At 48.3% G+C, this 27,753-nt stretch overlaps 1 protein-coding gene across 3 annotated transcripts in view; it reads right to left on the reverse strand.

Moving 5' to 3' along the window:
• Positions 1-27,753, reverse strand: part of ASXL2 (ASXL transcriptional regulator 2) — a 182,684-nt gene that overhangs the window by 81,323 nt on the left and 73,608 nt on the right. For all 3 annotated transcript variants that reach the window (XM_014610485.3, XM_059727625.1, XM_059727626.1), the window contains exons 3-4: positions 19,922-20,030; positions 3,118-3,277 (exon numbers count right to left, since the gene is read on the reverse strand). In XM_014610485.3, coding sequence (XP_014465971.2) covers positions 3,118-3,277; positions 19,922-20,030 — 269 coding nt within the window. The remainder of the gene's footprint in view (positions 1-3,117; positions 3,278-19,921; positions 20,031-27,753) is intronic.

The following is a 27,753-nucleotide window of genomic DNA, read 5'->3' on the forward strand; positions in this document are numbered from 1 at the left end:
GTGCACTGATAGAGATTTTGGGGGCCGATACTGATAGCCGATTTTTAAGGAGGCATATTGGCCGATACAGATCTGATTTCCGATACAAAGCCTGGCAGTTTGAATAGCTACATGCAGCTGGTAAGTCTGTTGTGGTGGAAGGGGAGTGGGGAGGGAAGGGGCACAGATCAAGGCCCCTGTGGTGAGGGAGAAGTGGGGCTGGGGCTGGTGCTGCCCAGCTGGAGTGGGGATGGAGCCGTGGCTTGTCCGGGAGGCTCGGGGGGCAGCTCCTGCCACTGCACACACACCCGGGAGGGCATGGGGGACATGTGCCCTCAGATCTGCATTGGGCGGGGCATGCTGCAGCTGCAGGCTGGGGCCGGGACTGTGCCAGGCTGCTCCCGGAGTGGGCTGGGCCAAGCTGCACTTGGGGCAGAGCGGCAGCGTTGGGAGGGGAGCAATGGGGGCGGTCTGCAGCCAACCCCAAAATCACCATAGCCACCAATAGCACCCCCCCCAGAGCTGCTGCCACCAACCCCGAGTGCAGCCCTGGGCCAACTCTCCCCTCCTCATGCGCCAGGAAGAGCCCGGCACAGCCCCAGCCCCGGCCCCAGCCCACAGCTGCAGCCCACCCCACCCTGTCCCTTGCAGATAGGGAGACACCCCCCTCTGCCCTTCCAGGGTGTGTCCAGCAGCGGAAGCCGCCCCCCACTTCTCCGCACCCCCTGGATGAACCGTGGCTCTGTCCTGCACCCTGCTCCAGCTAGGCAATGCCTACCCCAGCCCCTGCTCTACTCCCTCCCTCGCTGCGGGGGCCTTGATCTGCCCCCCCACACCCCTTCCCTCCCCTTCCACCACAACAGACTTACCAGCTGCACACAGCTCTCCAAAGTGCCGAGCTTTGCTCCTCGCTGCCTACGTGCTATGTTGTGGCTACGTGCACGCGCAAGCATTTATCAGCCAAATTATCAGCCACATCAGGCCGGTTTCCGATACAGTCAATTTTCTTTATATTGGTGCCAATTCGATATCGGACCGATGTATCAGTGAACCTCTACAAATCAGCCCTGCACCCTCCCCAAGTGCCACTCTGATTCCCCTCCCCTGCCCAAGCTGCCACTCTGCTTTCTGCTCCCTCCACAATCTGCTAGGTATTATACATAGAGGCTGTCCACGCCACTTCTGGCACTTGTGCTACAGGCTGGCCACCCCTGTTCCAGATAACCTTGTCCCTGGTATTGTCTACTGAGAAAGAGAAACAGCACTGTTCCCGCAAGAGGACATCTTTTGTTCCTGCTACAAACAAAAAAGTAAGGGTATGTCCCGATATGGCAGAAGGGTGGGGCATTCACACAATACTATATAACCACCCATTTTACTCATCACCACCGTTGCTAGACTTCAAATGTACAAGGGACCACTCTGATTGCAGAAGCACGGCAGAAATATCAGCGGACCCAGAAGCGTCACCTATTTTTAAAGCTTTCTGAAAGAGACGGCGCAGAAGGAGAGGGTGTATAGTTGAGATGACTTTACAGTGGAAGAGAAACAGTTTCTTATTGTTATTTGCATTGCATGGCACAGTCAGCATCAGTGTTTGTACATGCTGGTGCTGCGTCAGAACTGGGGTGTCATGGGCTAGAAAATGTGTAACACACAGTAAGAGAGTGTACCCACTTAGACTTCCACACTCTATTACTAACCCCACCTGTTAGGGTAGCCATCTTGTGTGATGTTTCCAAAAGAGATCCTTCTGTATTTAAAAGACCTTTCCACTTCAGCCAGGAAGTTCTGCAGCTTTGAAGTCAACTCTTTCTAACTACAGGATTAAGGAGAAAGTGTAGCGTGAAGGGATCGGGTCAGGCAGCATAGCTGTGGTGATACTAACACCAACAGCCGTGTCTAACGGGTCTGTAACAACATCAAATGGGAAAGGACAGAGCGTGCCACGCCTGGTTTGAAGACAGGTTTCGTGAGGGGTTTTATACCAAAGTGGGATAAGGAACATTTATTTTTAAGTACATTTAGAGAGGACAATGAAATCAGACTCAATAGAAGCTTCATAGTTACAAAAAAACACCAGCCTTGTACCTCTTCTAGGCAAATATTCTTTTAGGAGATACCTATAGCATGTTTTCATATTGCCAAAAGTTGATTTTTTATTTATACTGACACAGTGCATTATGAAGGAGAACATTTAATTTAACGACAGTGGTCAACTGAACTGTTGCTGGAATCAAGGTAGGAAGAAAATGAGGTCTGATTTATCCATGCTGCAATTTCTCAAAGGCAGCAGCTGTAGGCTCTGCTGCTGCTGAAACCACAAGACAGCAGGGTTCAGCATCCAGCAGGAACAACGGCAGCTCCATAGCAGGGGTAAGCTTAAGAGAAAAATGACAGTGAAACCTATTACTTCCTCTGCTTCACTCCTTTGAGCCATTGTAGTTACTCTTCATTGATTGTAGGATTTGTTTATTCTGTAAGAAGCAGCATCCAGCTTCAGTGGCTTCTCAAACTGAGACAGAGGGAAAGACAACCGAAGGACAAACGCTACCTTCTACTGAAGTTCAGCATAAATCAATATTCAGCAAGAGAATACAGAACACAGCATAAACTGGGGGATCCCCATGCTTAAGACAAACCCAGTATCTTGGGATGTGCCAGGACAGAGAAATGCTTGTGCAGGATCAGGTTAAATGCTTTCTGGGTCTGTAAGCTCAGGTAAAGGAAGCTTCTCAAAACACATGCATTGCTGCAGTGTCACCAGGCATCACAATTACCTATGCCACCCAAAGGGGCCAGAATTGAACGTGGTTGTCTTCTAGCATGTGGGGACTGAGAAAGAAGGTAGGTGCTTGGCTGCACAAGGGAAGAGATATGTCTGCTGAGTCTTTGCCTGCAGCACAGCATGTGGGCCTGTGAGTCACACCGAACTGCCCGATAAAGAGGCTGCTAAATGCAGACACCTTTCCAGGAAACACTCTCACCGATGCAACATGAAGGAATCATTCCTTTATCCAACATGTTCAGAGAGAAGTAGGGGCATTTACAGGGGATCCAAGACATGGCCTCTATGCTTTACAGACAGTTTCAGGTCAAAGCCATGTCAAAACTATCACCTTCAGAGGGGCAAATTACCTTTTCTCTTCCACCTGCTCTTCTTCCCATCTTTGTTGTTGCCACCATCACTGCTGCTGCTGCCGCTGCTGCTGTTCTCTGAGCTTTGGGAGTCTGACTGTGCATCGCTGCTCTCTTCTGAGCCATCGGACAGTTCCTTTAATCCGTCTGGGACGTCCTTCTGCAACCAACAGAAAAATGCATGTAGTCAACATCATCTACTTTAATTCTGCAAGAAAACCTAAAAGAACCTCGAAGGAAAAGGTTTTCCTCATCTTACAGAAATACTGACATTTACACACCTGGGTAATGTCAGACATTACCTTTTCCTCCAGGCTTCTGAACATCCTCCTCATCCTCCACAGGCTCATACAATGGCTACCACTAAATTTAACTGCCCTGCCCGTCATCCCCCTCTACAGTCTTGTCACCGCCTTCAGTAGCCCTGCTCTTCCCTCCCCCTCTGTCACTGGCTTATTCCAGGCACCCATGTCCCCACCAAAAAGACCACCCGTAACATTTGCCAGCTATCTCCCTGCCTCTCCTCATGTTGCCTTTCTGGGCTCTCGTGCACAGCATCTTTCCTTGCCACGTTTAAGTTCCTTTTCAGCAAGCTCCTTGTGTTTTGGCCCTGCCTCAAACCCCTCTGCATGGTCTTAGACTATAGGAAAAGGGCCAGCCCAGAACATGGAGGGTTAAATAACAGATCGTCTTCCACCACCCACCTACACAAGCTGAAGCCACAAATACAGCCCCCTTTCATTATCTATTACCTACCCCACAGCAAAGGCAGACCCAGTGCTTTACAAACAAGGAGGAAAGCAAGGCCGCTTCCTTTGACAGGCTGACAATCTAAACAGACTACTGACAAACGAATGGCATAAGACATACAACCAACTGGTTTTCACATGGAGCTTAACGGGCATCTTCTTTACCTGCCCACCTCCAGTCTGCTGGGGGTGGGGAGAGGAGTGCAAGGGTTATTTATGTGGATCTAGCTTTTGTTAACTGATATCCCTACCTATTCTCTATTACATGCTGTGAGTATGTCCACTCACGGTACCACCTCACTATCTTTTTTTATTCCAGGGTATGTGAAAAGGCTGACAATGGTAAAGGCAGCACACTGATCCACATTTTCTCAGTGTTCCCCTCTCGATCCATAGCCACTCATTGTCTCTTCTCTTGCACTGAGATTGAGACCTCTTTTTGTTCGGTGTTTGTTAATAATCTAGCGCAACTGGATCCCGACACATGACTGGGGCTCCTATGCCCTCCTGAAGTACTAATGCTGTACTACCACTTCTACTACAGCCAGGGCACACTGAGTCAATGGGACTCTTTCCACAAGCCAACTGGCTTGAGTGGCTTTTGGATAGATCAGCTCTGTAATGACTTGTAATATCCTGAGGCAAGAATTTCTTTAGGTGATATCTTTTACTGGACCAACTGCAAATGTAAGACCTTCTTCTTCAGGTCATCTGGTGCAGCTGGCAAGGAAAAGGTAATCTGCCTCCTTTATTGGCCCTGACTTGGTGACCCGAGTTCCTTCATATGAAACCTTGTCTAACTCTGCCCCAACTATGCAGTTGGTCCCATGAAAGCTATCACCCAAAGAAATCCTTGCTTTTCCATAATTCCTAAACCATCACAGCTACAACATCACGCTGACATTACTCTAACAACCTGACAAGCCTGAGGCCGAAGTTGATCTTCCAGCCCTGTTTAGGAGTCACATTAACAAATGTCAAAATTACTGAATTATTGGACTGTCTGTGGGGGTCTGAGCACGTGTGTGTGCACTTGCATGCGCATGCATGGGTGTGTGTGTTCGAGTTGTGGACAGATGCCAAGGTGACAGCCTTGCAGGTCAAAGTCCCACCAGCTCACAACTTGCATTGCACAAGCAGAGGGAGCTCCTGCTTCCACCCACACCACCCTCTATGGATGAGCAAAATGTAATCCAACTCGGTTTCTGGCCTTTCCTGCCACAAGAATACTGTCTAGTGCTAGCAGCCTGGAGAGTTCTTCCCGTCTGGATTATTATTTTTGTTAACAACATGGTTTTCCCACTGCCTAGGACTGCGCTGGACATCTCAGAGAGAGCAGGCTCACTAGGAACTATACTACAGGAGAAGTGCAAAGTCCTGCAGTTAGGACAAAACAATCCCATGCACTGTGGACCAACTAGCTAAGCAGCAGCTGTGCAGAAAAGGAGCTGGGGGTGACAGGGGACCAGAAGCTGAACAGAAGCCAGCAGTGTGCCCTTGGTGCCGGGAAGGCTAATGGCATCCTGGGCTGCACTGGTAGGAGCGCTGCCAGCAGATCGAGGGCAGTGATTCCTCCTCTCTGTTCAGCACTGGGGAGGCCACATCTGAAGTCCTGTGTCCAGCTGTGGGCCACCACTACAGAAAGGATGTGAAAGAGTTGGAGAGAGTTCAGTGGAGGGCAACAAAAATTGTTCAGGAGCTGGGACACATGACTTGTGAGGAGAGGATGAGGGGAGTGGATTTATTTCGTCTGGCGCCAGACTATTCTTAGTGGGGGCAGACGACAGAACAGGGAGCAACGGTCTCAAGTTGCAGCAAGGGAAGCTGAGGTTGGATATTGGGAAAAACATTCTCACTAGGAGGGCAGTAAAACACTGGACCAGACTCCCCAAAGAGGTGGTGCAGTTGTTATCCTTGGAGGTTTTGAAGACCCGGGAAGACAAAACCTTGGCTGGCATGATGTAGTTGGGGCTGGTCTTGCTTGGAGCAGGGGGTTGGACTAGATGTGACCACCTGAGCTCCCTTCCTGAATTTTCTATGATTCTAAGATACTGCCAGAAATTAATTTCCCAAAAGCTATTGTCCAGCAACAGGATAATATTTTGCAATTTTGCACTGAGTCTCATCAGATAATTTTGGCTTTGCCATACTGCCCAAATGAAAGCATTTTACATACAATATTTTTCTGCTTAGATATGCTTAATATGTTACTCTGGATGCTGTACACTGTATACTATAAAATATACAAGGATGTGCAAGATGGCCAAGTTCATGTTTGTAACATGGAAAGACTTAGAGAGCTGTGTCTGAGGACATGCCTTGTTTTAGACAAGAGACAATTCTTTGGTTCGTGCATACAAGGAAGGAAGGCCAGGCCAAGTATCCATGGTCCTGAGGCCTTTAGGAATGGTTCAGAGGACCAGGGAAGTCAGAGGGGAAACACTGACTCCGACCATCTCTTTGCTAAATGCTGTCTCAGGATTTGTCCATTCCTAACTTTTTCCCTCAACAAGTCGACACGTCTTGATCCAGCTTTTCAGTTTAATTCGGTTCTTGTGCTTTTTGAATAACATTTTAAATATAATTCCTCAAAACAGTCTCAGAAACACAGCTCAAGGGAGGGAAAACCTCTGCATTCCCAAAAAGTCACTAAACGCAACATGACAAAGCCTTTACTTGTGTGATACAGGTTACACACGGCCCCACCAAAGCTTCACTGTATCAGTACTATTGGGATAATTTTCGGTCATAAAGGACAAGTCGATTAACCAATTTTCAAGGTTTCTCCCTCTGGTTATTGCCCTTTGTTATCAGAGAACAAGAACCACGTGTGATGTGTAAAATAGCACTTAGAACATGGCAAACAACAGGAGCAGAACATCTGGATTCCCCCGTCTTTTAATGACAACAGATCTCATGAGACAGAAGGAGCCTGCATGCAACCTGGTAACACCGAATCACTCTCCAATAGCACAGCTTCTTCTTCCCCCATGCTTTGCTCTTGATAAAAGTTCTTCACCACAAGCTTCATGGGCAGGCTCGTCTACACTGTCCACCCATCATATCTTATTTTCTCATACAAAACATGCTCATTTTTCCCCAAACCAGTTGGGTGAAATTCAAGTTTGCATTACATGTGAATGTAGCAGGGGCTTGGGCATAGGACACCTGCCAGGCAACTCACTGGGCAGAAAAGCCCTTTGCAGGTTGCAAACTGGGAAGACGGGTGGGCTAGGCAAGGAATGAGGAAGATCTGGGGAACGTGGCATGCAACAGCCACGAGGCAGCGACAGGGGACAGGTGGAGCTCCCAGCTTGGCTGGCAGGGTCACGTGCACCACGTTTGAAGCTGCTGGGGGCAGCATGCAGGTGGGAAGCACCGAAGCAGCTCCAGGGGAGTGCAGCCACGCTGGAAACCCCTTCCTTCCCTCACCAGACAAGAGACACGGTGGAGGGCAGGTGGAAAGCAGCTTGGCCCAAGGGATGCAAGTGGCCAGGCTGACCCCAGCTCGGCAGTCACCCAGGGCATCGGGAGGGCAGTAGCCAGAGCCAAAGCATGAGGCCCAGGAAAAAGCAGGAAGAGGTTAAGGTCCACAGCAGCAGGACTCCTCAGGCTTCCAAAAAGGATTGCTACAAGGGATGAAAGAGCAAGGCAAGCCCAGGTTTTCTTTATTGTCTGGGATTAGTGACCCTTAACGGGGCACCACTTGGGAACGGGGCCCTGCATCCCTTAAAGGGACAATGCCGATACAAAGAGGGAACCAGAGAGACCAATCCGTGATCCGCACTTCCATGAGAGAGGTATCCTGGGATGAAATGGTCTTCATCTTTCTTCTAAAGTAAGAGTTTGTTGTCTTACAGGTTGGCTGATCTCCATAAGGTTTTAAACTGGGTTCATCAGGGGACAGGGATGCAGTGGGCAACGAGAACCTATGTTCAGAGAGCCACGAGCCACGCGCTGGGATCAGCCCAGGTAAGCACTAAGGGACTCGAGGGGGGTACCAAGGGCACCCATCGCAGGGCTTAAATGTCTCTACACTAACGTTAGGAGCATGGGGAACAAGCAGGAGGAACTTGCACTCCTGCTTGCAAGCAACAACTTTGACCTATTGGACTAAGTAAAAAGTGGTGGGACCTGACTCACAATTGAGCAGTAGGCATTGAAGGATATAGGTTGTACAGATGGGACAGAGTGGGGGAAAACAGCGAGGGGTGCTGCTTTCTATATTAAGGAGCAATATATATCTTCTATAATCAAGATGGGATCAGAGGAGGGCCATACCGAGGTACTGTGGGTCAGGATACAAGGGGGGCTAGGGTCTACTACAGACCACCACACCAGGAGGATGTGCTAGACCTGGAAATCTCCAGACAGCTCTCAGAGGCCATACAGTCGAGAGATATTTCATCGATTTCACAGACATTAGGGCTGAAAGGGACCTCGGAAGATCATTGAGTCCAGCCATGATATGGCTGTCATGGGTGACCTAAATTACCCCTACATCTGCTGGGAGAACAGTCAGCCAGATCTAACCGCTCTTGTAGGTTCTTGACCTGCATACAGGACCCCCACCTACCGCAGGAGGGATACGATCCCCCTAGGGGGAACGCCTTGCTGGACTTGGTGTTAGCTACAGGGATGACCTGGTGGGGGATCTGCAGGTACAAGGTAACCCAGGGGATAGTGACCATCGACTGACTGAATCTACTGGCCGGTGAAGGGCGGGTAAGGGCTGAAGCGCTAGGCTTCAGAAGGGCTGACTTTAGTGTGCTCAGCCGATTAGTTAGTGGGGCATTAAAGCTAAAGAGCATTGATGAAATGGGGGTCTGGGAAGGGTGGTTGTTCCTCAAGGAAGTGATCCTGCGGGCACAGAAGGAGGCAATCTCACTGCATAGAAAAGGGGGCAAAGGGGCCAAGAAGCCCTCTTGGCTAAACAGAGAAATCCAGGAAAGCTTAAGGGCAAAAAAAGGGGCATATAGGTAGCTACCCCCTGCTTCTGCAACCAAGGAGGAGTATACCTCCCTGGCTCACACTTGCAGGGAATCACCTAGGAAGGCCAAAGCAGGACTAGAACTTAAGATGGCAACAAAAATTAAGGACAACAAAAAGTCCTTCTTCAGGTATATAAGGAGCAAAAAGGCAGCACAGGGCAGTATAGGACCCTACAGGATAGACTAGGGCAGCTGGTGACAGATAAGAGGGACAAAGCAGAGCTCTTCAATGAGTTTTTTGCCTCTGTATTCTTGAACACGGATCTACACAAATCTCCCAAAAGCATTACTGATAAAAGCGGGAGGAACACCAGCCCACCTACTGTCAGTGCCAACCTAGTCAAGAGACACTCAGAGGGGCTGGATGTGTTTAAATCAGCAGAACCGGATGAGCTCCAGCCAAGGGTGGTGAAAGAATTGGCCATGTCGTAACAGAGCCACTGGCACGGCTGTGTGAGCACTCGTGGTGCTCAGGTGAGGTCCCAGAGGACTCAGAAAGGGCCAATGTGGTCGCTATTTTCAAGAAGGGGAGGAAGGAGGATCCAGGTAACTATAGGCTGGTTAGTCTCATTTCTATCCTTGGGAAAACCCTTGAAAAAATTATCAAGGATCACATTTGTACGAGTTAATGCTGAAGGGCAACCAGCACAGGCTCACTGCAGGCAGATCCTGCCTGACTAACCTTGCTTCTTTCTGTGACCAGGTCACTGAATGCTTAGATGCAGGAGTCAAGGTAGATGTCATCTACTTGGATTTTAAGAAGGCCTTCGACACAGTACCCCATCCTATTCGCATAAACAAATTGAATGGCTGTGCCATAGATGATTACAGTTATGCGGGTGGCAAATTGGCTTAAGGGTCATACCCAGAGAGTGGTGGTGGATGGGTCGGTATTGACCTCAAAAGATGTGGGCAGTGGGGTCCCCCAAGGCTCAGTCCATGGGCCAGTGCTGTTCCTATACATCTTCATGAGCACAATGGCAGGGTATCTGGTGTACACACGTCTTCAGCTGTGCTGAGCTGTAGGGTCACTGTGGCTTGAAATACTGTTCACTCTGGTGGGGCCTAGCTCAAAGAACTACATGGTAAATCATGAGCCTTTTGGCTTTGGACTAATATCATGCATAGTTTGTACTATGCACTAAACAGGTGCTAAAGTGCTACTTGAAAGTGTGTTTAAGGAGAAACCATATTAAAATTTGCAGCAGTTTCAACAAAGGTAAAATGCATCATTTCTGGGTGAACTGAGTCTATGTGCACTATATACAAATTGCCACAGATGTGTATTTCCCAGGTCAGCTTTTTCAAATTTGCCCAGAGCTTCCCTGTGCTCAGGGAGAACAGGGTCTGACAGTAGGGAGCGGGGAAGGGGCTGCAGAAGGAAGAAACTGGGGGCGGAGGGGAGGCAGACAGCAAAGGGCGACCTGGCCCCTCAGATTTATTTTCAGTGCTGTAGCAATGGAAAAGGAACAAATTCAAGACAAACCTCCAATAATGAGGTTCCATACCTGGAAAATTATACCAAATGCATACATTTTCTATATATAGAATCTAATTATTGGGGGGGGGGGTCGTCTTATAATTAGGATCATCTTTTATTCGAGTAAATACAGTATAGACATACACAAAATAAGATACAAAACGTCTTCCAGGCACATACTACATGTTCCTTCTGGAATTCTCTTTTCAAGGCAGGTATGCGCCCTACACTACTGAACGATCTTCTTTCCATGTGATCCTCTTCCTTCAGTACTTGAACTTCATTCTAAGCAAAAAAAAAGCATGGTTTTCCTCTAAAAGGTCATTCAAAATGACATCCCATATCTGTGGTGACTCAGCGAGTCCAGATGAAGCGTACTCAGTTCTCAAACAAAAACTGCCTTTCCTGGCTACCGGCCCTACAAACACAGGCTGGACTCCCACAGTTGACGAGTGCTAGTGGTGACAAAGAAACAAAACCAGAGGGAGCTCTCAGAAAAAAAAAGGGCTACTAAAGAAATGTTTGTATGCATCTGTCTGTCTGTCTTATGGCCAGTGAGGCTATCTGAAAGGACATTTACCTGTTTAAATAATGCCTGGAAGAATGAATGATGAATGCATAAGTGCAGGACTGCATCACCACTAGCCAGTAGGGCTGGAAGTTATTTGGGTGGAAATGCTGCTAAGGGTCTATCCTAAAAGCAATGACAAGAATAGTGAACTTGCGAATGCTCACTTTTACTGGGACACAGCATGGTCCATAGTACTGGCAGCACTCAGACACCTCAGTGATGCATTAAAAAAAGGGAGGCAGATATTCATTGAAGTAGTGTTCATTGCCTAATATGTGCTCGTGAGGTTGAGTCACCTCCCTTTCTCAGCTCCTTCAGATCTTGCTGATTCTTCCTCCATAACACTGTCCTTTTTTGCTGAAGAGTTAAAAAGAAACTTATCCAAATGTTTTGATCACATCCTCCCATCAGGCCATTGCCCATCAGGTTTGGGTTCTCCGTCCTGCCATGCAAGCCCCTTTACTTCGCTGCCTTGGTCTTCTATCAAGCCACATCTTCAGCTCTTCCAGCCTCGCCTGTCGGCCGGCTGCCGATCTGTCCATTTCCTCCTCGCGTGGTGCAGCACCTCCTTCCCTACTTCCCTTTGGCATGGAACAGCCATCCTCCACGGTCTCATGGTGCTGGGATGTTTACAAACAGGATTGCTGCAATTTGTTTCTGGTTATTGTTAAAAAAGGCAAAACTAGAGGAATGTGGAAAGCGCACTGATTCTTCCCAGCCCACCCTCCAAACTTGACTCGTCTCAAAGGACTGCAAGGCTAAGAACTGAGCATTTGTATGTCTGCACATCCTACTGCCAGGGCTTTCAGGAGCTAGTGCAATATAAATCTCAACTAAGATGTGCTGAAACACCCCTTAAAAGGGCAGTAAAAGTACTGCATCTCTAATAAACTGCAATTAAAAAGCCTCATGTTTTATTTTCTATTTTAATACTTGTTGGGCTTCTGGAGCATCTCTCCTAGGATCCCAAGTAGACACAGAACCTTATGGGGCAGATCCAATTCCCATACAATGCTGGAATGTAGCATTATCGGCTGAGATGCTCCGTGACAACATCTCTATACGGCGTCCCAAAAAAGTTGTAAGCTGCGGTTGTCAGAAACAGAGACATACTGATGGCAGAACCACAGTCAATATCGCCCCATAGTAATATGGGGCAAGTGCATCTGCTGTTTGATCAGCGAAAGACATTTCTGAATTGGTACTGGGAATCTAAGAACAGAGCAGCGGTGCAACGAGCTTGGAGATGTGAATATGAAAAGCCACCACCAACACACCTGACAGCTGCGAGATTGAGGGACAAATCTGAAGCTGACAGCATTGTGAGAGATGTGAGTAACTGGTGGTCTGAGCAATTGTGGGTTACAATGAGTGGAAAGATAACTGAAAAGTGTTAGCCACGTACACAGGTTCCCCATGGAAATCCACGTGTCGGTAGGCTTGCGAGACTGGAACAAGCAGAGGGTGGAGGGAGGGGATGGGTGGTGACAGAAGCCACAGCAGGAGCAGGTGACAGCCAGGGGAAGTGGCAGCTGAATCCGTGGGGGAGAAGTGCAGGGAGCCAAGGAAGTAATGGGAGGTGGAGCCTGCAGGCCGCAAGTTAACCACTTGCAAGCTCCATGCAGCACACAGGCTGCCAGATGGACTTGGGAACAAATGATCCCCAAGGTCCCTTCCAGTCCTAAAATATTAGACCCAGAGATAGATTCGAGTGTCTGCGTACCACAAAATCAACTCGCCGCAGTGTCTCGATAAATTAAACAGAGTGAGCTCTGTAAGTCTTGGTAAGGCTTAATCCACCCTACAAAGTTCTGCCAGCAGAGCTGTCAGCTAGGAGTGTGAAAAGATGACAGTCCACGTGACTGCTGCTCTTCCAGCAAAGCCCCCGTGGAGAACACAGTTTTGTCAGAACAAGGTGGAGTCAAGGGAAGTGACATAGCTATGGTGGCAGAAAACCCTCTCAGCAGAGCTGCCTCTACACTAGGGAACAAGACTGCCTTAGGGCTGCCACCACAGATAAAGGGCATTTATACACATACATTTGTCTGCTCTGACACGCCGGGAATCCAGCATGTAGGAGCAGACTCGATAATGGAGTCTGCTCCACACGTGAGCTGACACGCCCAGCGCTGCATCGTGTGCATTTGTATGAACAGTGAAATGCACATCAGCACTGAAAAAATGGCGGTGGTGTGCTTTTGAACTAAAACACCTTTGATGTGGTTTATAGATTTCATAGACATTAGGGCTGGAAGGCACCTTGAAGATCATCAAGTCCAGCCCCCTGCCCCAGGGGCAGGGAGTCAGCTAGGGTCAAAGGTTCCCAGCAAGATAAACGTCCAAATGTTTCTTGAAGGAGTCCAGAGGAGGTGCCTGCACCACCTCTGGAGGGAGACTATTCCAGGCCTTGGGGGCTCAGACGGTAAAGAAGTTGTTCCTTATGTCCAGCCTGGAACGGTCACGGAGAAGTTTGTCACCATTAGACCCTGTCATCCCTTGGGGCGCTCTGGTGAAAAGACGTTCCCCCAGATCCTGATGCACCCCCCTTACGTACTTATAGGCAGCCATCAAGTCACCCCTGAGCCTGCGCTTTTCCAGGCTGAAGAGTCCCATGCGGTTCTCTTGTTCAAAAGTGCAACGCTGTCATTTTCTCAGTGCCGATGTGCATTTAGCTGGTTATACAAACGCATGCACCTTAGTGCCCAGCACTTTTAAAAGCACCCAGGTCTGTGGCACGAGCTTGTGTTCAAATGTCCAAAGTGACAGCAGCCCACCAGCACAGACGTGCCCCCTTGAATTCTCTCCTACCTTTAACAGGGGTGTAGGTTGTAGCCATGTTGGTCTAAGGACACAGGCAGACAAGGTTCCTTGGGTGAATCTGATATCTTCTATTAGACCAACCTAATCTTTTATTAGTTGGCCTAATAAAAGATATCCCATTCACCCAAGGAACCTTGTCTGCTTCCTATCTTTAAAACATTTTTGGCGGTTTCTTTCTTGCATCTTATTCAAATGTTCCTAAAATGATGTTGTCCCACACTCTGGAGGTACAGCCTTTGTTCCTTGTGCCTTGGATGCAACACCTTGCATTGAGCTATATTGCAAAAACATTTGATTTGAATAGACCCCCAACTTAAAACATGAACCAGATCCTACATGGCCTTGCCTTGCCCTGATCACTGGTTATCAATGTGCCCGTCTTTGCAACATCTCTCTCTCATGTGCATTTCTACATATATATGCTCATGCACCATTCTTGGTAGCTCAAAAGCAGCAGGTTGATCAGTGCAAGCTGGTGCGGGGTGTTTTGCAATCCTAAAGGAAGATTGCAAAACAGCTCTGCCAAAAGAAGCATCTGCCTCTGAAGCCTCCCACAGCAGAAGAGTGTTTTGTAAAAATATGGCTAGAACCGCACGTAGCCTGCCTTTCAAATGTCAAGACACACATTTAAAAGAAACTGCCTGAGCCCTGCTCTGAGCTCCAGCACGTAAACAAACTAGATCAGTGCGTCTCGACCTTTCTGGACTTGAGGCACCCCTCCATAACCCTCGTGACTTGAGCGGTACCCAATTCAGAAACCTAAAGTATATATTACAGTGCTTGATTCTAGGGCTATCAAATGATTAAAAAACATGATCACGATTAGTTGTGCAATTTAAAAAATAGTTGCAATTAACTGTGATTTTAATTGCACAGCTAAAAGCTCAAAATTATGTGCAGAAAAACTCAAAATTATATAAAATTATGTAGGTATTTTGGTGGGTTGGGAGGTGTGTGGGGGGAAGGGAATTGGTGAAGGGGGTGGGGTGTGGGTATGTCTGTGGGGTTTGGATCCTGGGGACAGGGGGTCCTGGCAGGTTGTAGGGTACCGTGGGTCAGGAGTTAGGGGCGGGGGGGGGGGGGGAGTGTTGCGGCTTGGAAGCGAGGTGAAGACACAGCACAGCGCCCTGCAGGTAAGTCTGTGGAGGGAAGGGGCGTGGGGGAGGCAGACCAAGGACCCCACAGTGAGGGAGGGAGTGGGGCAGGGCGGGATGGAACCCGGGGCCAGGGCAGATCATAGGACAGTGCTGCGGGTGGCTCATCCAGGGGAATGGGGGGGTGTGCAGCTCCCCGTCACTGCACGCACCCCAGGGGAGGCATGGGGGGGGGGCGCATGCCCCCTGGATTTGTGCGCGGGGCAGTGGCAGGCTACCTGCTGTGGGCTGGGGCTCTGAGCCCTACTGCCTTTGCCCCAGGAGTTGGCTGCTGGTTGTGTAGCGCATCCCCTGCCCGCGGGAGGCACAACATGGCATTGTGCAGCTCCTGGGGCAAAGGCAGCAGGGCACAAAGCCCCAGCCCACAGTGGGCAGCCTGCCTTTGCCCTGCATACAAATCTGGGGACACAAGCCATCATGCCTCCCTTGGAGGTGCACACAGTGCACGCCCCTAGATGAGCCACCCACGGCTCTGTCCCATGACCCGCCTCAGCCCCAGGTCCCATTCCCTCCAGCCTGCCCCCGCCCCATTCCCTCCTTCACCCTAGGAATCTCAATCTGCACCCCCCTCCACAGACTTCCCTGCAGGGTGCTGCTCTACAAGCTGCCAGGCTGCGTTCCTGGCCGCGTGCAGGCTGCAGCTGCTCATGTGTGTCTCTGTGTGCGACTCACCCCCCAGCTGCAACCGCCCAGAGCCCGCACCTGGGCTGCTCTGTGGCTCCTCTATGCTGCCACCACTGCCCTGATGGGTGGCCTGGAGGCAGCAGTTACAGCGGTAGAGCACAGCCCAGGTGCAGGCTCCAAAGCCACATGCACAATTAATGCGTTAAAAAAATTAATGCAAGAACCAATTAAAGCGTTAATTGCACACATTAACTGAGATTAACTGACAGCCCTACTTGCTTCTTTGTAGAGAGTGGGTGGGAGTGGGAGATTGGCCAGACAGGGACAAGATAGGCAACTGCTTGGGGTCATCTGACCCCAGCACTCTTTCCTCCCTAGGCAGGGGGTCGGACTCGATGATCTGCTCAGGTCCCTTCTGACCCTAGCATCTGTGAATAAGACTGAGCGTGCATGTATTTGCTTGGCTCCTCATACCTCCTGGCACCCTTCAAAGGATCTGATGTCACCCCAGTTGAAAAATCACTGACCTAGAGAACGCAGGCCAGCATCTCCCTGGCTTGAGTAAGATTCTGGAAAAATTTCAGCAGATTAATTCATAAGGATATTAACAAAGTCCCACATGATCATCTTGTAAACGAACTGGAGAAATACGAGCTAATTAAAACTACTACTGGAAGGTGGACAGACAACTGGCTCAACAGCAATAAGCAAAGGTAATTATCAATGGATCCATGCTGGAATGGCAGGAGGTTTCCAGGGGCTTCCCATGGAGGTCTGTCCTGGGCCCAGTACTGTTCAACTTTTTTATTGATGATTTCAATGGTAAAATAAAGAACTTATTCAGCAAATCCACAAATGATATGAAACTAGGAAGTGCGAACACACTGGAGGACAGGAGCACAATTCAGAAGGATCTTGACAGACTGGAAAGTTGGGCTACAGCCAACAGGATGAAGTTCAATGCTAACAGATGCAAGGTGCTGCACCTGGGGATGAATAATCAAAAACACAAATACAGGACAGGTAGCAACTGGCTGATGGCAGGACTACAGAGAAGGATCTGGGCCTCACCCCCGGCCTGCAGGTCAGATTTGGCCCACCTGGTTCCCCACGGTTCTGAAAATTTGGCAGTGGGGAAACGTTGGAAGAGTGAATTGCTACTTTCCTGGTCCCAAAGTTAGAGACCTGTGGAGAGCCCGGTGTTCTAGAGAGCATGGCCCTGAATGCTAGATGGAGCATGCAGGGCAGGGGTGGCAGGGGGCCAAAGCCCTGCATGAGGGACCAGGCCAAGGCAGTGCAGGGCCTCATCTAAGTGCACAGGGCCTGATTTGGGTGCACAGGGCCAGATGTGTGCACAGGCCGTGCCCAACCTCATGTGTCCCACACCACTTAGCCAGCCTGCAGGGCCAAAAGGTTGAGCACCACTGATCTAGGCATCTTGGTAGATCACAGAGTCAACATGAGTCTGCACAAAAGGCAAATGCGGTTTGGGGCTGCATTAATAGAAACATTAGGTACAAGAAAGAGGAATGATGAGGTTAGGCCTCATCTAGAGCTGTGCGCGCAGCTCTGGGCTTTTAAAAAGGACACGGAGAAGTTAAAGAGAATCCAGGGGCAGGTGACAAAAGTGAGAAAGGTCTCGGACGGCAAGCCAGGTGAGGAGAATCTGAAAGAAACAGGCATGGTTCAGCTTACACAAAAAGGTGTTTAAGGAGAGACATGATAGCAGTCTTCAAATATCTGATGGGCTGCCATAAAGAAGAGGGAGAACACCTTTTCTCTGTTGCTGCATAGAGGAGACACAGACCAGTGGCTTGAAGTTGCAGCAAAGAAAGTTTAGACTGGATCTCAGGAAAAACTTCTTTGCTGTTAGAACAGCGATGCAGGAGTCTAGACTGCCGAGGGACACTGTGGAATGGCTTTCTTTGGAGGTTTCCGAGAGGGGCTGGATGATCTAGGAGTAGCTATGCCTGAAGTGCTCCAAAGAGAGCAACAGGAGCTTCTAACACAGAGATAACGAGAGAAGCTCGGTAGCCTAAAACAAGCGGATGCTGGAGACGACAACGCTTAGCAGCGGGGTAAAGCAGAGCTCTATGTCTACCTTGGTTATAAAAGAAGATTAAAGGAGCTAGGATAAGATTTATGGAGGGGAGACAGGCATGGGAGGTCTGGCATCCACTAGAAGGGTGTGATATGTGGAGTTATGCCAGCTGGCCCCAGGTTGCGGAGTAGAACGAAGGTGTTCATTTTTTCCCCATGCTTCTGGGCTTTGCTGGCTGCCACATGGGTCTGGGAAGGATTTTTTTCCCCTCTGCTGCTGCAAGTGTCAGGGGGATTTTTTTCCACTTTCTGGGGAAACTTTGGGTGTTGGCTGAAGACAAAGCTGGGGATTTTGACTAGGGTGTGTCAGTGCTCCTGCTGGGATGAAAACCCAGAGGTTCCTGACCAGAGAGTGGTGCTCCTCTGCTCAGGGTCAGACTGAGCGCCACAACTGGGATCAGGAAGGACCGGTCGATGTTGAGGGTGTTTGCATTCCTCCGTAGCATGGGGCACAGCTCTTTGCCTTGGATCTCTAGAGTGCATTTGAACATCCCTTGCAGTGGCAAGACACTGACCACTCTTGTCCTCCTCCTTTACCTGAGGCGGGTTAGGATGCCAATATGCCTTGTACCTCTCCTCTGGACTGCAATCTTGCCACGGAGGAGAGGCTTGTGTGCTAGCAATGACACAAGAGGTGGTGAAAAGGAACACTCAAATGGGGTCTGCTTGGTACACACACTGAGCTGAGCTAACTCTATATACAGCACAGAGGAGTCAGGAGGCCCAAGACACTTGGGTAAGTCACATCTAATATAAGGATTGGTCTTCATCTGAGTATGAGATCAGCCACAGCATCAAATCTCTCCTTGGTCAGAAAGACTATGGCAGCCGAAGCCTTTGACTGTTCCTATGAAATCTGTTTGTTGTGCTTGTGTTAACCTGGATTTTTCTTGCTTATAAGTCTCCTGTGCTCTCAGCCCGAGAAGCTGCTGTTGTATGGCAGATTCCCTTACATGCAAGCCAGACACCCATCATGAATTTGAAAGTCTCTCTTTCACCCAAGTCTTGAGTTATTTTTTTATTTTCTCTTCAGGGCAGCAGTGTATACCCCAAGAGAGCAAAAAGCTGGCCCTGGCTACATTTCCCCAGAAATTAAAAACAGGAGTCTTTGCCACAAGTAATCCAGTGCCCTCAAAAAGGAACATTCTCCTCTTGAATAGCCTTTCAAGAGGAAAACAAGATCTCTGGAGCCAAAATACTCTTCTCACTGCCACTAAAACACCAACAGAATCAGATGCAGAGTAAAGCTCTGAAGTCTTCTCTTCTCAGGCAATTTTTGAAAGGAGGCAGAATTTTTCATAAGTCAGGACAGAAGGTGTGATGAGGAACAGCTTTTATGTCCAAATAAATTCAAGATGTTTGGACTCCTTTTCTGCTGCTAGCGGGTCTCTTGCACAGCAGTGTCAGTATTTGGAACGGATAACTTGGATGTCTTTCTAGTGGAGGGTTAGGACACTTTACTCAAGAAGTGATGCTTCTCCCCTTGAAATGACTGACGTTTATCCAGGATGCAGTTTGACAGCAGCCATCAAGCGCTGAGGTGAATTTGCATGGGACAAGGGAAAAGCAGTACGTGACTCAGAAGTGAATTTGCATCGAGCCGTGGAACAGGAATCATCTCCGAGTAAACCTCCCCGGTTCTCAAAAAGCCTTTTTAGACACAGAACATTTTCTGAGGATATAAGACTCCAGGGCAAAAGCCACCAGGTGCTCCTGTCATGTGTCGGGGCGCAGAGCCACACAGCAATTGAACTGTTCCAAAATATCACTGATTGGGAACTGGTTCATAATGACGTGTCGTGCTGGGGCTCCCACACCAGGGGCGGGAGGGAGCGACTGCTTGCACCCGTGGTGTGAAAGCCCCAGGAGGTGGGTGACCTGTCGCTGGCTGTGGTTTTATTTTTTTGCTTTTGCTTCTCTCCTAACCATGAGTTCAATACATTTAAACAGCTTGCAGCACACGTGCTGGAGTTGGCGTAGCCAGGGCGTGCTTGGACCAATGGTTTTGGGTTCCCAGGGGCTGGAGGGCAAGACAAGGGACCATGGCTGAGTAGGGAGCGAAGACACACAGCTGCTAGAAAGACAGCTTTGATGGACCAGACAGTGCAAGGGAAGCTGCTTGATCAAAAGTGCCAACAAAAGGGGGGAAAAGTAAAAGGGGGAAGAGGCAGTCGAGTTCTGGCCATGTACCAGAGCAGACAGATGAGGATACACAGATACACGAAGCAGCTCAGCCTTCAGGGCCATCAATCCAACACCTTTCAAACCACCAAAAATTCTTGTGTTTTTCAAGTCCCCCCAGCTGCGACACTTACCTTCAGGGTGTACACTCCCATTCGGCCAGGGACCTTATAGAAAATGCCCTCTTCCCCTCGGGAGTTGGTATGGAGCATAGCATTCAGGCATGCAAGAGGAGAAGTCCCACTGAGGGAAAAAAAGGCATAAAATTAGTTCCTTATACGCACCAAAGGAACACTCCTAGCGCTTGGGTTCACATGGTCAGCATTAGTCCTACTACCCATTTGCTGGGCAACGCTTCCGAGAGCCTCGCGGCTTCTCACTCACATTGTAAAGCGTCCAGAGGTGAAACGAAACATTTGCCGAAATCATCTGCAGAGAGCAGCTGAGGTTGCTATATTCAGCGATACTGAACCAGCCCTGTCCCAGGGCGCAAAAGAAAAACCCAGGCAAATTTAGCATCTCAGATACCTCTGCTCCAAGCTAACAAAACAGGCATGTAGAACATCTCTATTTCCAACAGTCCTAATTTATGAAACCGCTTCTGCTTCAAACAGTAAAATTTGAAAAATTTCCAAAAGACACAAGTACAAGGAGTGCAGTTAGGTGCACAGACAGTGAGGAGAAACTTAACCTGCTCCACCAGGGACACGGAAAACAGCTACGTTAACCCCAGTGGGTTTTCCACCTAAAGGGGAGAGGAAGGAAGAGGGTGGGAGGACGGGTTTCACAAGAGCCAAGCACTCCAACTTAACAATAACAGCTAACGAGGCAGGCAATTGCTTAGGACTTCATTCTTGGCGTTGTTGTGAGCTGAATAAGGAGATACAAATCCTGTGCGTGTAGTAAGCGGTGTCACGAGATGAGTTGGGGAAAGGAAAGACAGAGAACTCTAAAACTGCTGCCTGCTGAGAAAACGAATTTGAAAAGTGTCTGCATCTTGACTTGTGGGTCACTAGAACAAAAAAAAAAGATTGCTCTTTTCCACTGAGGCTGCCTTTCCCCTCGTACCATCTACATTTCATCCTGTTGCAGAAGTTTGCAGGCAGCCGCATCAAGTGGGAAGAGTATGCAGCAGAGGCAGTGACCTGGCTTCTGCTCTTGGTACTATCACTGACCAGGTGTGCGTGTGCAGGCAACACACCCGGCCTCTCTGGAAAGATGCCTATGCTGCTTTAGTAAAGCAAGGTAAGAAGGGTGCTTGGTGCCTGATAGCTTGTTAAACTTCTCCCCCAAACTTCTCTATTGGATAGAGTTGATCCCATAAAAGATGTGATAAAAACCCTCTTACCTCTCGTATTTCCTAGACCACCATGACTACAAAAAACACTCCAAACCTACTACTCGCTTAGTAAAGCATTTGGAGACCTACGCACCAGAAGCGCTAGACTAGAACTGGGTAAGAAGCTTTATTTTCTTCTGTGGTGAGAGGCTAGAGCTTGCAGTCACTAACGACGAATATATTAAAAGCTCTATAGCCAAGTGATTTTTCAGCTTTTAATTTGCAGCAAAAATATTTTTTTGCATGAGTAAGTAGTTAGTCCCATCACAGTAAAGTCACCTTGTGCTCTTTGTGGGGCAAAGGGAAGTGAACTGAAGGTTCAAGCAGCACATATGCAGTACAAGTTTATACGGTACAGTGGCAAACACGGTTTATTTGCGTTACTGATTTCTACTAGAGCAGAAGTCAGTCCTGCAACAGATCAGGGACCACGTACAGCTACAGCCACCCACCCAGAAGTGTGCAGTCCAGGTTAACACACAAACAAACGCACAAGTAGCACAAGAACGAGAGACAGGGAGAATTAACATTCAAATTGCGAGAGCCCACCTGCAAGAGACATTACGCAGACATCTACCCCGAGAGCTAGTCCCTGCTCCAGAGACTGCTGCAGTCTACAAGGCCCTGACAATAACCGAGACGGGCAGTGGCCCCAAGTAAGACAGCGGAACAACGTCAGCACCAGAAACAGAATCCAGTCTCCCAGCTCCCGTTCCAGTCGGTGCCTGGACCGGCCACCTCCCCTCCAGCCAAGTGGGATGGGAACATGTCATTTCAATTCAGGAAAGCACTTAAGCCTCATCAACCTCAACTGGACTTTCAGGGCTTTCCTGAACCAGAGCCTACGTGCACTCTTTGCACGATTTCTGAAGCTATCAACAGTAAGATTGGCAAATCCTCCTGGCTGCATCCGTCACTGGCATTGGTTAAAAACCCATACAAGGACCCCAAGGCTGCCGATGAACGTGCGCACTGCCTTGTGGTGCTGGCCTTCCAAAGTAAGGGAAGCTCAGCATCCATCCCATCCCAGCCCAGCCCCCCAGGCGAAGTGAGAGTGGTTACCGATGGGGAACATCGCCCTTCTCCCCATTTCACCGGAACAGCCAAGGGAGAGGGAGGAAGAGCACTGGCTCCCCGACAGCCTGCCCAGTCAGCCAGAAAAGGAGCCCGGTGGGACCGCTGGCAGGAAACATTTCACACTCCTCCTCCCCACCAGTCAGCAGTCTCCTGCTGTGGGAATCCTCCCAGTCTGGCTTCCCATGGCAGGAAAATGGCTAACCCTTCTCAGGGCAGTTCGTCTGCCTACTACCTGCTTGTCAGCCTACGCAGGGACAGGAAGAGAGTCAGATGAAGATGAGGCTCTGTCCCTGCTTTACACATCTGTAACTCGAAAACATCTTTTATCTTCTTTTCAAAACCAAAGTGTGTGTTCTATTCTGGGGTTTGCTGTACGTGAGAAAATATGGTCTTTTCTACCAGTAAGAATTTCAAAGAAATTCAGATAAATTCTTACTGGTAGAAATGAATGCCCATCCGTGGCCCCTGGTAGAAAAGATTTAATCCTGGTCAACCTTTGGATCCACAAATTCAAAGGAAAATCTAAGAGCTGTACAAAGCAGCATTGAAATTCAAGGCCAGGAGGGATTTCCAGCTTGTTTCGCCTTCCCCTCCTGTAGAACACGGATCACAGATTTCCACCTATTTATTATTCATTCAGGTCAGTGACTTGTGCTTGGATGTCTTTCTGAAAGAAATGCTTCAGTTGGTCTTGATTTGAGAACATCAAGAGACCGAATCAATGAACTGTCTGGGCAGTTTGTTTCAATGGCTGGTGACCCTGACTGCTCAAAACAGAATATAAAAGAATATAAGCCGTACTGCTCTGGGTCAAAGCACTGGTCCATCTAGCTCAATGGTTTTCAACCTGGGGTCCGTGGACCCCTGAGGGTTCACAGACTGTGTCTAAGGGGTCTGCAAAAGATGACTGTGATCAATCAAAAGTATGTGAATTACAATTACATCCTTACAATTCAAAGGACTCCATGCCTCCATTCAAAATTTCCAAAGGGGTCCACAAATGAAAAAAGGTTGAAAGCTACTGCTATAGCCCAGTATCCCAGCTCTGCCTTGGGCACGCCAGGCTGCAGCACCTTCACTGCCTCCTTGGGAGCCTCTTCCTGCGGTTCTGGATATGCTTCTTGCCACACTTTTCCCTTTGCACACTCCCCATCTGTGGCCCCACCAAGTGCCAGGACCTCTTGGACAACCTCCTCCAGGCTTTGGCCAAGCTGCCCATCTAGCAGACCAGGAAGGAGGTTCTGGCCTCTCCTCCACTCACGTCCCCAGACAGTTGCACTGGTCGGCATCCACCGGCTGCTTGGACTGATTCGAGACGCAAGGGGCGCTGGCCAGCATGCTCTGCTCTGAATCTCCCCTTAAAACATTCATTATTAACCTACGAGCACTACGCCATCCTTGTTCTCTACTTTTCCCCCAGAATGAGCTGTTTTGCCCCCAGTAGCCTCCCTGTTTAAGATGGGCCAAGGCCCAGTGTTTCCCTTAGTGTAGCAAACAGGTCCATCTCTACTCAAGTGCGCCAGGCTGCAGCCCCGTCGCTGCCTCCTCAGGAACCTCCTCCCGAGGGGCTGGCTGCACTTCTCCCCACACCTCTTCTTTTAGGCACTCCCCATCTGTGGCCCCACCAAGTTCATGGACTAGGCCTGGGTCTGGCAGTAGCAAGTAGTGGATGTTTTAGAGGGAAAGCATATAAATAGGGCATATCTAGAGTAATCCATCCCCTGTCGTATCTTCCCTACCATCCACCATCACCGATTTAAGGAAGTCAGAGGACACCTATCCAACCGTTCTGTTCAATAGCTTCCAATGGATCTGTGCTCCATGAACTTGTCTAAGCTCATTTTGAACCTAGCTATACTATCTGCCTCAACTTATGGAACTTATTTTCACAGGTGGTTGTAAACTATGTGTTAGGGAAAGAAATACTTCCTTCGGTTTGTTTTAAACCTGCCTCCTGATCATTTCAGTGGATCCCTCCTAGTTCTTGCAGTCTGGGACTTACTGAATAACAGTTGGCTATTCATTTTATCCATACTCATCACTATTTTATAGACCCCTATCATATCCCTCCTCAGGGTAGCTCCTGGTACAGAAGTTGCCCCCCGCTGCTGATCTTAGTTGCCCTTCTCTGTATGTTCACCAGTACATCCTTTTTAGGTGTAGAGACCAAACACCACACACCATGTTTAAGAAACAGGCGCACCATGGATTTATACAATGGTATAATGATGCTCTCCCTTTTGTGCTCAGGTCCCTTAATGATGGCAACATTTTACTGACTTTTTTTGGTCACTGTTGCACGTTGAGCTGACGTTTCAGAACCATGTGCTACAGGAGCATTAAACTCTGATCAGCTGACAGGCCATGTTCCTTGCAAGCACCCAGGGGTCAACTATACTGCTGCTCACCCCCACAAAAACGCAGCTTATTTTCATCACCAGTTACTACTGAAAATGGTAAATTCAGCTGCAGGAAAAGGGGGCAAGAAGCTACCTACCTCTGGCGGCACCTGAGTTAACCCACTGGGTGCTGGCCATATTGATGGACCATCCCTGACAGCAACAGTGCCAAGCCCTGTGGCCCAGATGACCCACCTCTACGGGCTAAATCTGGCCGGCAAGCCGTGTTCTCGACACCCCCAACAGACATGGACTCCGAGGTCTGTTTCTTGAGTTGCTACTGCTAGTTCAGAACTAAGCATTGTGCATGTACAGCTGAGGTTATTCCCCCCCCCCATGTACATTTCCATTTGTCAACATTGAAATTCATCTGCCTCTTTATTGCCCTTTGACTTAGTTTTGTGAGACCTTTCTCCACCTCTTCCCCATCACCTTGGGATTAGACTACCCAAAATAATGCAGTGGCATCTGCAAAGTTTGAGACGGCTCTACGTATTTCCTTTTTCTGATCATTTATGAAAATGCTGGAACAAAACCTGGTCCCACTACAGATTTTTGCTTTACTTCAAATCCATATTTTTCTAGTTTCAACTTCCAGCGATTGAGACCTTTAGTATACAACAGTCTGTCCCAATGAAGGCACCTGCACACAGTAGTCAATTTAATCGATTCAAGTTATGCTATTGATAAACTTAACAGATTAAGCTACTTAAATCTCTCTCAAATTTTTCCAAGCCTTGAATCATTTCTGGTTCTCTTGTAGACTTTTCAATATGGGCATCAGAACTGGATGTAGCACTTTAGTAGAGGTCTCACTGATGCCAGAGACAAAAAACAAATCACCTTCCTACTCTCTTCTCTTTATATTCCTAAGAACTGACTACTATTTTGCCCTTTTGAATCGAGTTGGAAGCTAATTTTCAGTTTCAGTTCACTAAGGATCTGTAAATCCACAAGAGGGGAACTGCTTTCAGGGATACAGCTTTCCATTCTGTAGGTATCGCCTGCCTCCTTTGTTCCTAGAGGCTTGATCCATGGCTCCTGGATCTCTTAACAGATTCTGTTTAAATGGACCCAGATTTCATCAAGCAATCTGTGGATCATTCACAAGTTTTATCAGCAACGGTTTTATAATCATTTCCAAGTCTTTTTGTGAAAACTACTGAATAGCATTAGACTTAGTACTAATCTTTGCAGGACCCCAGACAGGAATTTCTCCTGGTCAGTGAGGAATCCGATTTATGACTATTTGAAATGTGTCAGTTAGTACGGTACCAATGTTGTGGGGTTTTTCTTTAAAACTGCCACATGGTATTAAGTAGATCAATCTACAAAGTAACTTTTATCGAGCAAAACTGGAATCTCATAAGAAATATGAAATCAGGTCACTTGGGCAAGATCTATCTGGCATTAACCCCATTTTTATCCTTTATTCCTTTTTTCTAGCATTCACTCCTATTTCTTTACAGCTTTCTTCAACTGAAACTTTTATCAGCTTTTCCATTATTTTGTCCAAAACTTATCAAGCTGACCAGCCTCCAATTTCCTAGCTCATCCTGCTTGCCCATTTTGAAAACGGGCACAACATTCGCACTCTTCTAGTCTTTTGTTCAGTTGAGAAAAGAGGTACTTGAAGGGGGAAAACATAATAAGGGTTTAAAAATACAAAATGGCAAAGAGAAAGTAAGTAGGGATTTATTATTTACCCCCTCTCACAATGCAAGAACCAGGGGTCACAAAACAAAACTAGCAGGTAGTTGGTTTCGAACTCACCCAAGGAAGCTCTTTCTCCCCCCGCTTGTCATTAAAGATGTGCAAGCTGACAGTCTGCCAGATTCACAAAGGGACTGGACACGTTCTGGGGGGAAAGGGGCATCAGTAGCTATTGAGTATGGGGGTGAGGGGGACAGCCTCCGAATCAGAACTTCCTGCACCTCGAGTGCTGGAGGCTGCAGGCGAGAGAGCAACAGTGAGAGTGGATGCTGATGGGAAAGTGAACTTGCCCAGTTCACTGTCCCTGTCAGCATCCACTCTCTGCTGCCATGCGACACAGGAGACTGAGCAAGATGGACCTAGGGTCTGACCCAGTACGTGGCAGGTCTTATGTTCTAATGCTAAATTGCCAGTATTAGTGCATAGATAGACTGAGCCGATGAGCATTCTTGCTGATAAATTTCTTGATCCTTTTTGTGCAGTTTGTGCTGCTACTGAACCGTGGTAACTTAGCTCTCCCTTTCCCTGTTCTCCTCTCCCCTCCACTAAAGGGAACCATCTGTTAATCTGCGTCTCTCTTGTAATGTCACTGACACGAAGGTACTAGAGGGGTTCCCTGCTACTCCACCACCAAGGCAGATCTATATATCTGTACCAAGCATTAGACAGGCCCTTTCCATTTTGCTTTTGAATTTCACAGCTTTTTCAAAACTGTGAAATGTTAATACGGGCAACCTGCTCTGGCAGAACTGTTCTCATAAATAAGGTTGCATGGTATTTCAGTGATCCCTGCCAACAGTATGGAAGTACTTCTGCTCATTTGGAACAGGACACTGATTACAAGGTACACTTTCCCCATGAAAAGGCTTCATGAAAAACCATATGCACTCTCATGTCTTAAAGACAGATTTAATACCTTAATGTATTCTGCAGTGAGGGTGTTTATTTCACATGCTTTGGTACCCAACCTATTCAGCTTCATACTGTTCCCTGCCAGGAACAAAGCCCAGTACTACAAACAAGCAGTAGTTTTTACATGAGTACTCATTTCCTGGGCTAATTATGCTCATCAGAGCCTGGAAATTCATTATTAGAGAAAGAATATGCATATGCAGCTGAACGGGAGAGAGATGAATGTTTTTAAACAGCCCATTTGAGCTCCTCTACCTATCTGTAGGTATTCCTCTCAGCTGGTGTTACATGCACGTTCCTATGCCATATAAGCATGGCATTTCCAGATGGTTTCAGAGGAAGTGCCAGGTCATGATGCTCACGTGCTGCGGCTGAGGTTACAAGCATCTTCTCTTTCCTCAAAGCTTCTACCCAGATTTGGCTGCTGCAATTCCCTTTCCTTTCTGGAGCAGCTCATCATTAGTTTGGCCACACTGTAATTTATAAGTCTTAAAAAAAGCATACCAAGTTTGTAATACCTGCCAAT

Source organism: Alligator mississippiensis, chromosome 1 (genome assembly GCF_030867095.1).
Source record: "Alligator mississippiensis isolate rAllMis1 chromosome 1, rAllMis1, whole genome shotgun sequence".
NCBI lineage: Eukaryota > Metazoa > Chordata > Crocodylia > Alligatoridae > Alligator > Alligator mississippiensis.